Source organism: Oncorhynchus mykiss, chromosome 3 (assembly GCF_013265735.2).
Source record: "Oncorhynchus mykiss isolate Arlee chromosome 3, USDA_OmykA_1.1, whole genome shotgun sequence".
Classification (NCBI taxonomy): domain Eukaryota; kingdom Metazoa; phylum Chordata; class Actinopteri; order Salmoniformes; family Salmonidae; genus Oncorhynchus; species Oncorhynchus mykiss.
In genome coordinates this window covers 24,937,076-24,951,098 of record NC_048567.1, presented here as the reverse complement: position 1 = coordinate 24,951,098, position 14,023 = coordinate 24,937,076, and the positions used below count along the sequence as shown (strand labels likewise).

General features: G+C 39.9%; 1 protein-coding gene across 9 annotated transcripts in view; it reads left to right on the top strand.

Moving 5' to 3' along the window:
• LOC110515208 (ras/Rap GTPase-activating protein SynGAP) overlaps positions 1 to 13,470 on the top strand; it is a 115,342-nt gene extending 101,872 nt beyond the window's left edge. For 5 of the 9 annotated variants that reach the window (XM_036973041.1, XM_036973040.1, XM_036973044.1 and 2 more), the window contains one exon: positions 7,742 to 13,470. In XM_036973041.1, coding sequence (XP_036828936.1) covers positions 7,742 to 8,161 — 420 coding nt within the window. In that variant the 3' untranslated portion in view covers positions 8,162 to 13,470. Of the gene's footprint in view, positions 1 to 851; positions 914 to 7,741 lie in introns of all 9 variants that reach the window. The other 4 variants (XR_005042057.1, XM_036973043.1, XM_036973046.1 and 1 more) reach the window with 4 other exon arrangements.
• Positions 13,471 to 14,023: the final 553 nt, after the last annotated feature.

Below are 14,023 nucleotides of genomic sequence, written 5' to 3'. Positions count from 1 at the left end.
TACATGGTTATCTCTATCACATCAGTTATCTACTGTCTCTATAACCTTGTATGTGTTATGTGTCATTCAACATTTTTTATGTGTATGCATAATTATACTGTTTAACTCTGTTTTTTAATACTATTTATTCCTTGTTGCAGTAATAGTTGTGTTTATTACTTTTGCCAATGATTACTGCATGTTTAGCAGTAGCATGACCTTTCGCCTCAACTTCTAACCCCTCAGCTTCAGAAGAGATCAGAGATACAATTTTTCTTAAGACTTTTCAGTCTTTGGATCAACGAATGACATTTAGCTTGATTTAAAATGCAGCTATCTTTATTGCTAAACCAACTCAGTGGCCTTGTTGTTAGAGTGTCCGCCCTGTGATTGGAATGTTGGGAGTTTGATCCTCGGCCAAAGACTAAAAACGGGACCCAATGTGTCTCTGCTTGGCTCAGCATTAAGGAGATAGGTTGGGGGATATGCCCCTGCGATTGAGTAGCATCCTGTCCGGAGGGTGTACTTGTACATCAAGCTGCCTCACGTTCTGGCTTGCACAAGATGGCTACTTACCATCTTCACTGCTGCATGTGTGTATCAACAGCCTTGGTTTTCTTCCTCAGCATGCAGACTTGGTTGACATGTTGGGCCCTCTTGTGCTTTCAGGCTGCTGGGTTTGTGTTGGCGCGAATGTGGTGTGTGTTCCTTTGTGTTTGTGTGTGTCCTGTTGGCGTTGAGTATCCCTAATGCTCCTCGACACCCAACTTCTACCGTTTAGTTTCTTCAGTGCACACATGCCTAGCCTCTCCTTTTCTCTATCGTTCCTCTCCTCTTCTCCTGTGTTGATGAGATACGGTGATTTCTCTTAGGGGAGGCGCCAATCCATCCTAGTGCAGCCCCGTCTCGCGCCCGTCCCACCCCGAGTACAAAGGTAATAAACCAACCAGCATACACTTCAGTGGTACTGCCTCTCTCCATCCATACATTCTGCCTCTTCACTTTGATTCCTCCACTGTACTGTATGTGCGTCACTGTCCGTATGCAGCACCAACAGAAGCACTAATTGATTTACACAGACATGTCTTATACAGAAAATCACACGTCTTATAAACGGCAATATTCTTTCTTTACCTATTGTTCACATTATTTTGGTTATTTTGATTTTGTCAACAGCAATTTGAATAATGTCGAGCTTTGCTGTAAAATAAAATCAATAAATGCTGGAGCAGAAATATCAACCCAGATTCTGGGGTAGACATAACATAGTAAACAAAAATCTGGGACATGATCGTTACGTATGGTATGTACTAATATGTCCATCATCCATTTCGTATGATATATTACAATTCATAAAATATGCTACAAATTTGCAATACGTATGATATGTTAAGAATTCCAATTTGTTGTGGCTAATGTTAAGAAGGTGACTAGATGGTTAAAGCTAACGTTAGCTAGGTGGCTATGTTAGCTAGGCTAGGGGTTAGGGGTTAAGGTTAAGGTCAGGAGTTGAAAGGGCTAGGGGAAGGGTTAGCTAACAAGTAGTTGCAAAGTAGCTATACGCTCAACCATCCACCCCGACTAACTACAATCCTTTAATTTTTGCCTTAAGTAACCTTCGGCCTGATGTAACCAAACATAACATATCATGCTAATTTGAGTGTACTGGATTTTTGTTTACTTTTACATCTAGTCTGAGGCCAGGCTGGACAGTGCCTTTGGAAAGTATTCAGACCCCTTGACCTTTTCCACATTGTGTTACGTTACAGCCTTAATTTAAATTATTTATTTTTAAAATCCTCAGCAATCTGCACACAATACCCCATAATGACAAAGCCAAAACAGGTTTTTAGAAATTTGTGCAAATGTATAAAACATTAAAAACATTAACTTACAGTATTTACATACAAGTATTCAGACCTTTTGCTATGAGACTCGAAATTGTGCTCAGGTGCATCCTGTTTCCATTGATCATCCTTGAGATGTTTCTACAACTTGATCGGAGTCCACCTGTGGTAAATTCAATTGATTGGACATAATTTGGAAAGGCACACACCTGTCTATATAAGGTCCACCAGTTGACAGTGCATGTCAGAGCAAAAACCAAGCCTTGAGGTCAAAGGAGTTCTCTGTAGAGCTCCGAGACAGAATTGTGTCGAGGCACAGATCTGGGGAAGAGTACCAAAACATTTCTGCAGTATTGAAGGTCCCCAAGAACACAGTGGCCTCCATCATTCTTAAATTGAAGAAGTTTGGACCCACCAAGACTCTTCATAGAGCTGGCCGCTCAGGGAGGTGACCAAGAACCGATGGCCACTCTGACAGAACTCTAGAGTTCCTCTGTGGAGATGGGAAAACCTTCCAGAAGGACAACCATCTCTGCAGCATTCCACCAATCAGACCTTCATGGTAGAGTGGCCAGACGGAAGCCCCTCCTCAGTAAAAGGCACATGACAGCCTGCTTGGAGTTTGCCAAAAGGCAACAAAAGGACTCTCAGAACATGAGAAACAAGATTGTCTGGTCTGATGAAACCAAGATTGAACTCTTTGGCTTGAATGCAAAGCGTCACATCTGGAGGAAACCTGGCACCATCCCTATGGTGAAGCATGGTGGTAGCATCATGCTCTGGGGATTTTTCAGAGGCAGGGACTGGGAGACTAGTCAAAATCGAGGCAAAGATGAACGGAGCAAAGTACAGAGAGATCCTTGATGAAAACCTGCTCCAGAGCGTTCAGGACCTCAGACTGGGACAAAAGTTAACCTTCCAACAGGACAACGACCCTAAGCACACAGCCAAGACAACGCAAGAGTGGCTTCGGGACAAGTCTCTGAATGTCCTTGAGTGGCCCAGCCAGAACCCGGACGTAAACCCGATCGAACATCTCTGGAGAGACCTGAAAATAGCTGTAATGCAACGCTCCCCATCCAACCTGCCAGAGCTTGAGATGATCTGCAGAGAAGAATGGGAGAAACTCCCTAAATACAGGTGTGCCAAGCTTGTAGCATCATACCCAAGAAGACACGAGGCTGTAATCTGAATACTTATAAAAATGTGATATTCCATATATATATTTTTTTTTAATAAACTAAAAACCTGTTTTTGCTTCGTCATTATGGTGTATTGAGTGTAGATTTATGGGGGGGGGGGGCGATTTAATCAATTTTAGAATAAGTCTGCAACATAACAACATCTTGAAAAAGTCAAGTGGTTTGAATACTTTCCAAAGGCACTGTACAGTGTAGCACTATATATTGGACATTTGGATTTATGTATTGTACAGATTTAAAATACACATACTATATACATTAATGTATGTTACTCTTACCCCACTCAGACAAATATGCCAACATTATTTGCACAAATTCAGTCATATACGGAGACTTCCTAAACGTGTAACTTTTTGCATTAGGTAAATTGCTTACCCTCTGGATTCAAACCATAAAACTCCAGCATCAATGGTAGAATTCCTGACCGAAATGCATCAAAATGTTCAGCTGTTTAATTCAATGCTCCACTATTATCAAATGTTGGCATTTGCAAAACCTTGCAACTCCTTCATCCTTGTTCATCCCTCCACTACTTTTTTATTTCAATTTCCCTGTGTTGTTTTGGGATGATACGCAAACTGTTTGATCAGAATATATATATGTTTTTTTACATTTATTTAACTAGGCAAGAACAAATTCTTATTTTCAATGACGGCCTAGGAACAGTGGGTTCAGGGGCAGAACGACAGCTCAGGGATTTGAACTTGCAACCTTCCGGTTACTAGTCCAACGCTCTAACCACTAGGCTACCCTGCCTTGCTGGTAGTAATATATATTTAGGTCTAGATTCAATCAGATTGACAGCCAAATAGCTGTTGTTTAGCGGTGTCGGAGGTGGAACTGCATTAGAGTTGTCAAATCCACAAGTAGCAACGAAACCACACTCAACGTAATCCGACGAATCCCATGCAGCCGCATTAGAGGTTTATGCAGCCGCGTTACCAATCAAACACTCAAATTAGATTGATAGGCTATTCATCTCTATACATTACATTACTCTATACATTATTTCTAACATCGATAGAGCCTACAATTTCTAGCGCCGTTTTGAACTTCTAATGCGGTAGGGATGACAAGTAAGGGAGTGGTTTGTGACGGACAAAAGTATCCACTCACCGATAGGTCAGCTCGCGGTAGGGATTATAAAACATTTGCTATGCAGATGTTGGCCAACGCTGGTTAACGATGGTTAATGATCGATCTGATTGAATTCAGGCCTTAGTTAGTTCCAGTTATGACAAAAAGCTTGACAATTCAGATACTCTATTAGGTACACGTACAAACACTGATGGCTCTGCTGCAGTAATACATATATATAGCTCTATTCCAAGAACCAATATCAACAAGGTAACTGACTACATCCATATACAACAATAACCCTGCTCAAATCAACACAATCTCACCTACACACACTGCACGTGTCTCACAGAGGAACACGTTACAGTGGGTCATCAACATATCCATTCAATTCGACTCATCTCCCCTCCCACCACTCCCCCAAATAAATGACGGGAATTATGGGAAATCTCCGTATCTGACACAATCCTTTCCTGAAAATAAACAACTGGTGTGCGTATATGTCAATGTGTGTGTTTCTTGGAGAGTGTGTTTATATATTCCTGTGTGTATGTGTCCTGTATGTATATGGCACCTGAGCTCATAAGTTGATCCAATGTTCATGTATTGTCATTGTGAGTTTGATCAAGTGTGTCGCCAGTACTGTATTGTTGTTATTTTTGCTCTGGGTCATACTTGGAGAGTTCTCTAGTGTCCTTTACATGTATGTCAGTCATCTACTGCTGTTATGGAATATTTGGTTGGTTTGTACGTCTAATTTCCACAATGATATGCCTAGTTTGAAACAGCAATTTATTAATAATTTCCTATTCATGTTGCTGGGTAAGAACATTTGAGAATTGCGTACCAAAGCATACTAACAATGCACTTAACATTGCACAATTCATCCACTATGTGTCGTTTTTGTCTACAATCTCCTAACTTTTATTAGTTGCAGCTTTTGTACAAACATAAACACCAAGTTGTTCAAGTAAGCAAACTCTGCACATATGGATCATTAACAGTGAGTGATGCACGTTTGTTAAGTTGACTGGATCGCTGTTTCTTTTATTAGCATAGGTTGGCTACCTAGCAGCTAGCTAACTTTCTTATCATAACATATTCACACAATTTCCCAGTTGTATTGGCAGGTCTGGCTAAACTTGGATAAATAATGTGAAAGGGTTTGTAGTCATTTTTGTAGAACTGGTTTGAAAGTAATCCAGCACCGGTAGAGAAATACCACTTGTTCCCCTTGTTTCCATAACACATTTCCTGTTACTGTTGCTAGCACCAAGTAGGGAATGGGATTAGCATGTATGCTAACGGTAATATCTGTTGAAATTGGTTATCGCCGTGGGCTTTACAAGGTTCTGAGTGAGAAGAGAAAAGGTCTGCCAGTTCAATTACACTTTTTGGAGGACATTTTTTGCTCTCTTTCTAGAGATGGAAACACCTGCTACACACAATGGATACACCCACCCTGATTTTGAATGCTAATTAGTTTTGGAAACAAATGGCCTTTTTCCGACTAATTTCTGTACTGGATGCAGATCATAAAACCCTCTTGAAATACCTTTTTTTTCTGACTTTCACTTCTCCAGTGCTTCGTTCACATCTTAAGACTTCATAATCCTTGGTACATTCATATGAATGGTCTTTAGTCCTTAGTGTTCAATGAAGTTATTACACATTTGAGAAAATGTCAATTCAATTTGTGTAGAAATCTTTTAAATGATTCCACATTGCTGTTTTTACTTGGATACGTTCGACACCATTTCCTCAATCTAACACAACCTCCATCAGTGCCAATAACCCAGATATTTTCTTTCCTACTGCTCCAACACAGACTGCATTGAACAGGACTGGACATGATGACTTGCATTCAGAGCTTGATTTAATTAAGAACTGAAATCAATCTGGTATTTGCAATGACGTTATTCTGCGCCAATGTAGGTAAGGATAGGTAGCAAAACCAAACGTTTGACTTATTCGCTTATTACAAATCCCAACCCAGTGCTTTACAGATTTGGTAAATGAATGAGCATCCATTGATAATTGGTCAATGGGTATGGCTTAGAAATTCTGATTGGTGGGTTAGACACAGTTGAGATTTTATTCAAGAGCTCTTGAATACTAGCTTCTTATTCGAGCATTGTAGATCAGTATTTAGTCATTATGTTCTCCAATTCACATCTAAAGTTCTAAGAAGTACAGTAACCCATCTGCATGTTAGACTATTATAATAATGCAATACTATAATATTATCATCTATAATGTTTTATCTTAAAGTACTTATTACTATTTAAAGGTTAAAGTACTTATAAGGTTCAACGACGTGTGGGAATCAACCACACACTTGACAAGGGAACTAAGGTGCATGTAAAAACAATATTGAATTTCTTCACATTTATTGTGGTCTTAGCTAAGCTTTCGGTGAAGGCTTTTTATTCTTTATTTCTTTCTTTCTTTCTGTGAAAGTTTTGCTCTGACAAAGGTCAATTGACTGAAAGCTTAGCAAAAACCATGCTAAACATGAAATGTGCATGGATTTTAATGTGTGTAAGATTAATTAAGATGACACAATTGTATCAAGTTACAGAGTCATAAATATTTGTGTCACCATGGTTTTCAAGCCTTCACTGCAGTATATTTAAGCAATAAGGCACGAGAGGGTATGGCATAAGGCCAATATACCACGGCTAAGGGCTTTTCTTAGCATGACGCAATGCGGAGTGCCTGGATACAGCCATTAGCCGTGGTATATTGGCCTTACACCACAAACCCCCGAGGTGCCTTATTGCTATTATAAACTGGTTACCAATGTAATTGTATACGGTCTGATATGGCACGGTTGTCAGCCAATCAGCATTCAGGGCTCGAACCACCCAGTTTATAATACAAATTAGAATGTATAGAAATTCCTTGAAATTAATCTCATTGGCTAAGATTGACACAACTCTCATTCTTCTTGACTGCTCGGACTCCTTTTGACACCCGTCCCTGACTAGTACCCCCTTCTAACTCAGCATCATACGAAGATCAAGGAACTGACATGTTGGTCAACCCAAGATTGTAATTCCTTCCACCTTTTCCTTTTCTGACTGTATCCCCTCTCCTATGCTGTCCATCTCTACTGGTGTACCTCATACTTCTGCTCTGTAACTCATTTTCCTCTATTTCTCTTTCTCCGTTGTTCCTCCCATCCCTTGTCACTTATTTCTCTCCCTCCCTTACTCCCTTTGCTTTCTCACATGATCCTTTCTTTCTTTACCTCCTGCTTTGATCCTTTCCTATTGGGACCAACATCACCCCACACTATTTCCTCCATTCTTTTCTTTCTACATTCGTAACTGATTCACTTATTTACTCTCACCTCTACCCACCTGTTTGTTCTTCACTGGCCTCCTCTTTTTATTTGATTATTCCTTGCTTGTTTATATCTCCCTCTCCTTCCATCCTCCCTGTTGCCTTCTCTCTACACATTTCCTGCTTCATATATGACTCTTTATATTGCCTCATTCTCTCTTTCCTGGATTGGCTGACTCCTTTACACCCTTGTCCATGCCACAAATCCCCCACTGAATGCCCCTTCTCCCACTCCCATCTCTCCCCTCTCCTATTCCTCTTCTCCCCTCCCTCTCTCTGTCTTGCTAGGGGGCCCAGCATTCCTCCCTGGGTTCAGCAGACCCCTGTGTGAATACTGAAGGTGGAAGAGGGGGAGGAGGAGAAAAAGAAGGCGAAAAAGAAGGAGGGATGACCACTGATCCTGACCCTACTATCTCTTCCTCGGGCATCTCCTCCACCAGCTTGCCCCGGAATGAGAATGGAGTCCCCTCCCCACCCGTAGACCCTCCTCCTCCCCCCACTCCTCATCTCCATCCCAATCCACCCCAGAATGGAGAGCTCCGTGGCAACCCTACATCCTCCCCAGTGACAAGCACGGAGGCAGCTGAGAGCACTACAACAGCAGGACTGGGCATAGAGGAGAGGGAGCAGGTCAAAAACAACACAAAACCAAATCAGAGAGAGAAGACACAAATAAAAAAGTCTTGCCACATTTCCTTCCTTTTTTGAGGATGATGAGATGACTGCAATCTTTCCAGTTTATTTTATGTGTACTCAAACCAGAGAGAGAAGAAATGTGTAGGGGGCAGCAATCATTGTACATTTAACTGTACAGTACGTTCAGCATTATCACACAAGACAACAAAAGGGCTTTCCAATGGACCTCATTTCCGTCATGCTCAAACTGGGCTTTGGTCAGTATCTGTCTTGCAGGACAAGATAATGATACCTTTTAGTTATCGCTGACATTGTGGGATCCTCATGTACTGTTTCAATCGATCAAACTATAGAGCCTATAAAACACTGGTATAGGCCTAATCACCAAACCAAGCAACTACGTGAGATTTTGCGTTGTGTGTTTGTTTAATCAAATATAGACCGTAAGCAAACACTATATAACATCTCACTCCCTAAAGACTTCGCAGTAGCCAATAGCATCCTACTATATACATGCGTGTAGTATCCCATAATTCCATCGATAAAGGTCTTGTCATTTCCTGTCCTGAAAACTCCAGCTCTCAAATTTCATTGGTAGAGATGTGGTCATCTGGCTTTGTAGTTTGGTTTCCTTAGTGCCTTTGAGTGTATTTTAACAGGGTTTTCAAGTAACAGGCGGAGATGATATTGACAGAAAGATTATATTATTTGATGATAGTACATAAGCAGTCTTATCAAGATCCCAAAATAACTATGCTTTTTAAAATGCAGACTAACTACAGAGTGCAGAACAAGCAGAATACGGTTTAATTTTTGGGATTTCACAGACATGGCCTATGGCCTAAGGAAAGTGTGTGATGTTTTCAAAAATGTGTCAATTAAGGGACTTCCCATTTGTGGACTGGACTCGTGCAATGTTTTCTCTTCTCAATCTCAGAACCTGTGTGTGATCAACTGGTGCTCCAGACACAAACAGTGCCATCTCCAAATCAAGTGTGTGTGTCATAGCGTTGCCTTTCATGTTTCCCACGGTCTGTATGTCTGTCTCTCTCACTCTGTCTGTTATTGTCAAGGTAGCCTATTTCTTTTATGTATTTGTCTGTTTGTTTGTTATGTGTGTGTCGTGTCCCTATGTGTGCAATTGTTTAATGGAGTGGGAACTGGGTCCAGTAGGGTGCTTGAACCAAGTGAGACAATAGCAAAGTTGTCAGGTAAAAAGTTTACCGGCAATTTGAAGTGGTTGAAAATATAAAAGGAATGCTATTTTTGGACCTTCAGTGTCCTGGCATATAACGTAGTCACTTGTAACACCTAGTACACTTCCAAAATTGTTGTCATGGCTTTTTCTGTTTAGTACCAAAACCGATTTATTTGATTCTTATTTTGGGGTAGCCAGTTAAGTCTAGCCTTAAGTGCCTGGGTCTCAGATAATCACATTTTGGCCAGTAGTCAAACAGTGCTCAGCCAAATGTATATGTGGCATAGACTTTCTTCATGTCGTTTCGAGGGACTATTTTAAGTTAACGTAGCTGAGCATGATGAATGCTGATGTAACAACATTTTGAGAAAACAAAGTTTGTTGGGGGCATTGTTAGTTTGGAGTATTTCAAATCTAAAATATGTTACACCGTGCACTTAAAGGAATTGATTGCTTTGTGTCACCTGTTCAGATATCACCTGTCTGTGAATACTGTTATACTGTGTTGTCATGTCCTCTTGTTTTGTGTATAACTTGTCTTTGTTTAGATGTGAATTTGGGTTTATTTTGGCCCTTTAAGATTCACACTGGTGGTGCTTTATAACTAGTTGGATAACATTCCTTAGCTGGCTTAGCGTCTCAAGAGCATTAACATGCTTCAGACAGTCCTGGTTTTGCAGAACCCAACGTCAGTCTTATTCAACTCTTTTATTTGATTAAGAGTCAATTTACTAAGGGCCAAATCCTAACTTGATTTATATTTTTGCAGTTCTCCCATTGGCATCATGCTTTACGAGTAAGTTTGAGTTTAACTTGCAGATCTCAAGTTAGGATTCGGCACTTAGTGTATAGGGTCAAAATGGCTCTGCCAATGCTGTGTCAAATCAGTACTAGGGGATTAGCCATAACGTAGAGTGGGTGAGATTCAGAGATATGAGAGAGATTTAGCTATGAGTGTTGAATTAAAAGTTAACCAAATGTGATTATTAACAGGGAGAGTTTGATGTAGTTAGCTTAAGTCAGCTAATAGGGCTACCTTTCGAGTGCCAAAACATTCATATCAGTAATAAAATGTGTTTTAAAGCAGCTAGGGCTTTACATCTGCATTGAGTAAAGATGTGGGACTATACAGGGTCACTGGTTGATATATGAGCATTGCCATTAATATACCTCAGAGACGCAGAATTGAGAGACTCAGGTAAACAAATAATTGCCTCAGAGCTGAACGCAAACTGACAGAGATGAATCCATCTTTGGAGTGACTGCCATCAGATACAGTGGTTGGTCCATCTATTACAAGATCTATCCCACTGGGCAAAAACTGGTTGAATCAACAGTGATTCCACATCATTTAAACAAAAAGGCTAAATGTGATGTAGTTATGAATTTCATTAGGGACGTTAGGGAACGTAGTATTTTTTTCACCCTGCTTTTAACCTAAATCCAATGACATGGATTAAATTCACTTTAGTTGACAAGTCAACCAAAGGTAAATCAAAATTAGACATTGAAATGACGTCTGTGCCCAGTGGGATGGCTATGATTGGATAGCAACTCATCAAGCACCTCCCCGTTCCTTCTCTCTCTGTTTTCCTTTTCTCCTCTTAGCCAATCACGCAGCTTCGTGGAGGACAATCTGGAACCTAATTGGCTGAGGCAACATGGGCAGCCCGCATGGCCTGGCCATATATCAAGAGCGCTCTCTCGTGATGCGATTGGCTGACAAAGGGAGAAGTTGGGCCATTGGTCCAATTCTCCTGACCTTAAGGATAGTCCAGAGCCACAGCTGACCATGTAAGGATCTGCTGTGTTATTTATCCTACTTTACTTGGGCCCTCTCTCTCTGATTGGATGGCTGGACAATCTGTATTTGATGCTTGTGATAAGATGTTTGATTTTCTTTTAAAGACGTGTCAATCTCGGGAAATGGTTTTGTTGGCTCATCAAGCATGTGAAGAACAGCTATGCAGATTGACATGATATTAACCTTTTTTGGGATTGAGCAGTAAATGAAATGAGGGAGAGCTACTGTGTGTAAGATGCATTTCAAAGGTGCTGTAATCTTTCTTTCCTTACATTTTTCAATGATCTCACAATGTTTCTTGCATTTTTCCTTCCTAACATTTTCTACAGTCCACCCACTATCTACCCATTTCTCTTTCTATCTATTCTTAACCATTTTCAACCACCTCAGTTTATGTCCACCCCTTTTAGACTTTTCTGCTCCTGTTCATATCTCCCATGGTTTCGGTTTTGTTCTCTCTTCTTTATCTCTATTCGTTTTACATTTAAAGGAAACTAATTATGCACAGCCTATTACAAGTGAAACTGCTACAAAACAAAATATTGCTTCAATTAAAACTTTGGAAAATGTAGACAATGCTATGATTTATATTTCTATAATAATGCTTATTCTTACCGTAGTACTACAAAAACTATTCATTGGAAATCTTCCTGCGGAAATGTTTATTTCTTGATAATGACAAGACTCTAGTATCTCATGACAGTCCAGAAATGATCCATTTTGTATCAACTGATTTTTCTTAAGACAATCTTATGGAACATTACCCTTTTGTGGAGAAAGATTGCCCTGGGATTGTGACGGAAAAAAACACAAACTGTTGTTTTACCTGCTCCCCTCACAAGGATTTGCACGTTGCAGTGACCTGTACCCCTCCACTTCTCTCTTGTAATCCCTGGAAGAGAGATAAGAGGATGGATGTTGTTTCTCTACTTGACAATCGCTGGGGAGCTCTCCATTTTACAGACGATCTAAAACTCCTTAGAAGAGGACATCCTTACCATCACGTTTTTGTTTTCCTATTTCTGTCTCTGATGTAAGCTTAGTGGGGCAGACGCGAGTTTATCATGTTTTTCCAGTGTGGTGAGACCGAATTCTGGAGCCTAGTTTCTGTATAACTTCCATTTGATTTCTTTGTATGGACTCCACTGACACAGAAGCTAAATAAAACCCTGTGCCCTCCTTCGCCCTGACCACTGAAAAGTGACACATCAAAAGAGCGAGAGATTAGAGGTTAATACCTTTTAAGTGATTGAATGTGTGTGTATATACAGTGTGTGTACAGTTGTTGTGTATATACTGGATATGTGTGTGTATATATAGTATGTCTATGTGTATATACAGTTTGTTTGTATACGCAGGGTGTACAGTTTTTTCCTCGATCCTCTAATCTCTCTCCCTTTCTCGTAAATGACATATTTGACTCCTCAAAGAGAAATGTTGGAGTGGAGAGGTTCACACTGGCAATTTAAAGGACAACTGTCTGGGATGCACTTTCTGTGCAGACACTGACCAATCTGACACCTCTGAACACCTACACACCTAATTATGCCTCTCAAAACAATCTCTGGCTTGCACTCATTTTCTCATCAACTGAGGCATTTTTAAAAATGATATTTGGGTGACCAAGCAATGTTTGTACATATACAGTATATAGAATAACTAAGATAATATTTCCAGTGACCTCCATCTCCTTTTTAAAAATTCCTGTAACTATTAGGATTCTTCCTTGTTATTTGATTTAAGTTTTACGTTCTCTACATTAAATGTTTGCAATGGTTGTCATTCTGATGTATATAATTATCCAGACAACCCTTATCTAATCTTTCCAATTTAGTTCCCCGAACTCTGCCTCTCATAGACCCCTCTGTCAGGCTGAACCTTTGGTTCAGATCACACTGTTACTTGTGAAGCAACTCTTCCATGCAAGTAACACCATGTTATTAGCCATTTCTTCAAGTTCTATTAAGTGTGCCTCCAACTCGCCAACCCTCCCTCACCCTTGAACCTTCAACCCCACAGTTCACTCATAGTCATACCCTTTGACAAGCCATAGTCCCCCAACCCCTCTATTTTTGTTTTAAAAAGGACAGACATTCGGGGATTTGTGTATATTAATGGAAAGAGTGATATTGAAGAGTGTATTGCCATTGTACATGGATTTGTTATGAATGTGGATATTCTGATGATTTAACTATTATTGTAATAATGATTATGATTATTGCCACTTTGATTTTGTTGATTCATTCCTTTGATGCGGTCAATAACAATTCCTTCATTTCATTTTTGAATAAGCCGGAATTTATATTTTTCGGGTGGGTGAATCTTGGAGATAGAAATACTTAAACAAATGAATAATAAACAAATAATTAACTTCTTAAATTAAGATGTGATATGTATTTTTTGTATCATTCCTACAGAACAGTCACCACAGTGAAAAATATCTTGAAACTCTTAGTAGGCCAGCTGGCCATTTATGAGGCCTATTCTGGGGTCCAAATCAAGAGATATACCGTAGGTTACAGAATCATCATTAGATTATCACTGGACAACCAAAGACGCAGTATGCCAGTAAGATCATAGTAGTCGACGCTACCATAACCAATCACGTTTGCAAATATTATTTGCTGAGGCTGTTGGTGCTTTTCATGTGAGATAAAAGTGAAGACTAGTCTTTTTAGTACGTATTCACACCCCTTGACTTTTTACACATTTTGTTGTGTTGCAGCCTGAATATAACATGGATTCATTTGAGATGTTGTGTCACTGGCCAACAAACAATACCCCAGAATGTCAAAGTGGAACTATGTTTTTAGAAATGTATTCCACGCCTTTGTTGTGAAAAGCCTAAATTATTTCAGGATTAAAAATGTGCTTAAAAAGTCACATAATAAGTTGCAATAATAGTGTTTAACATTATTTTTGAATGACTACC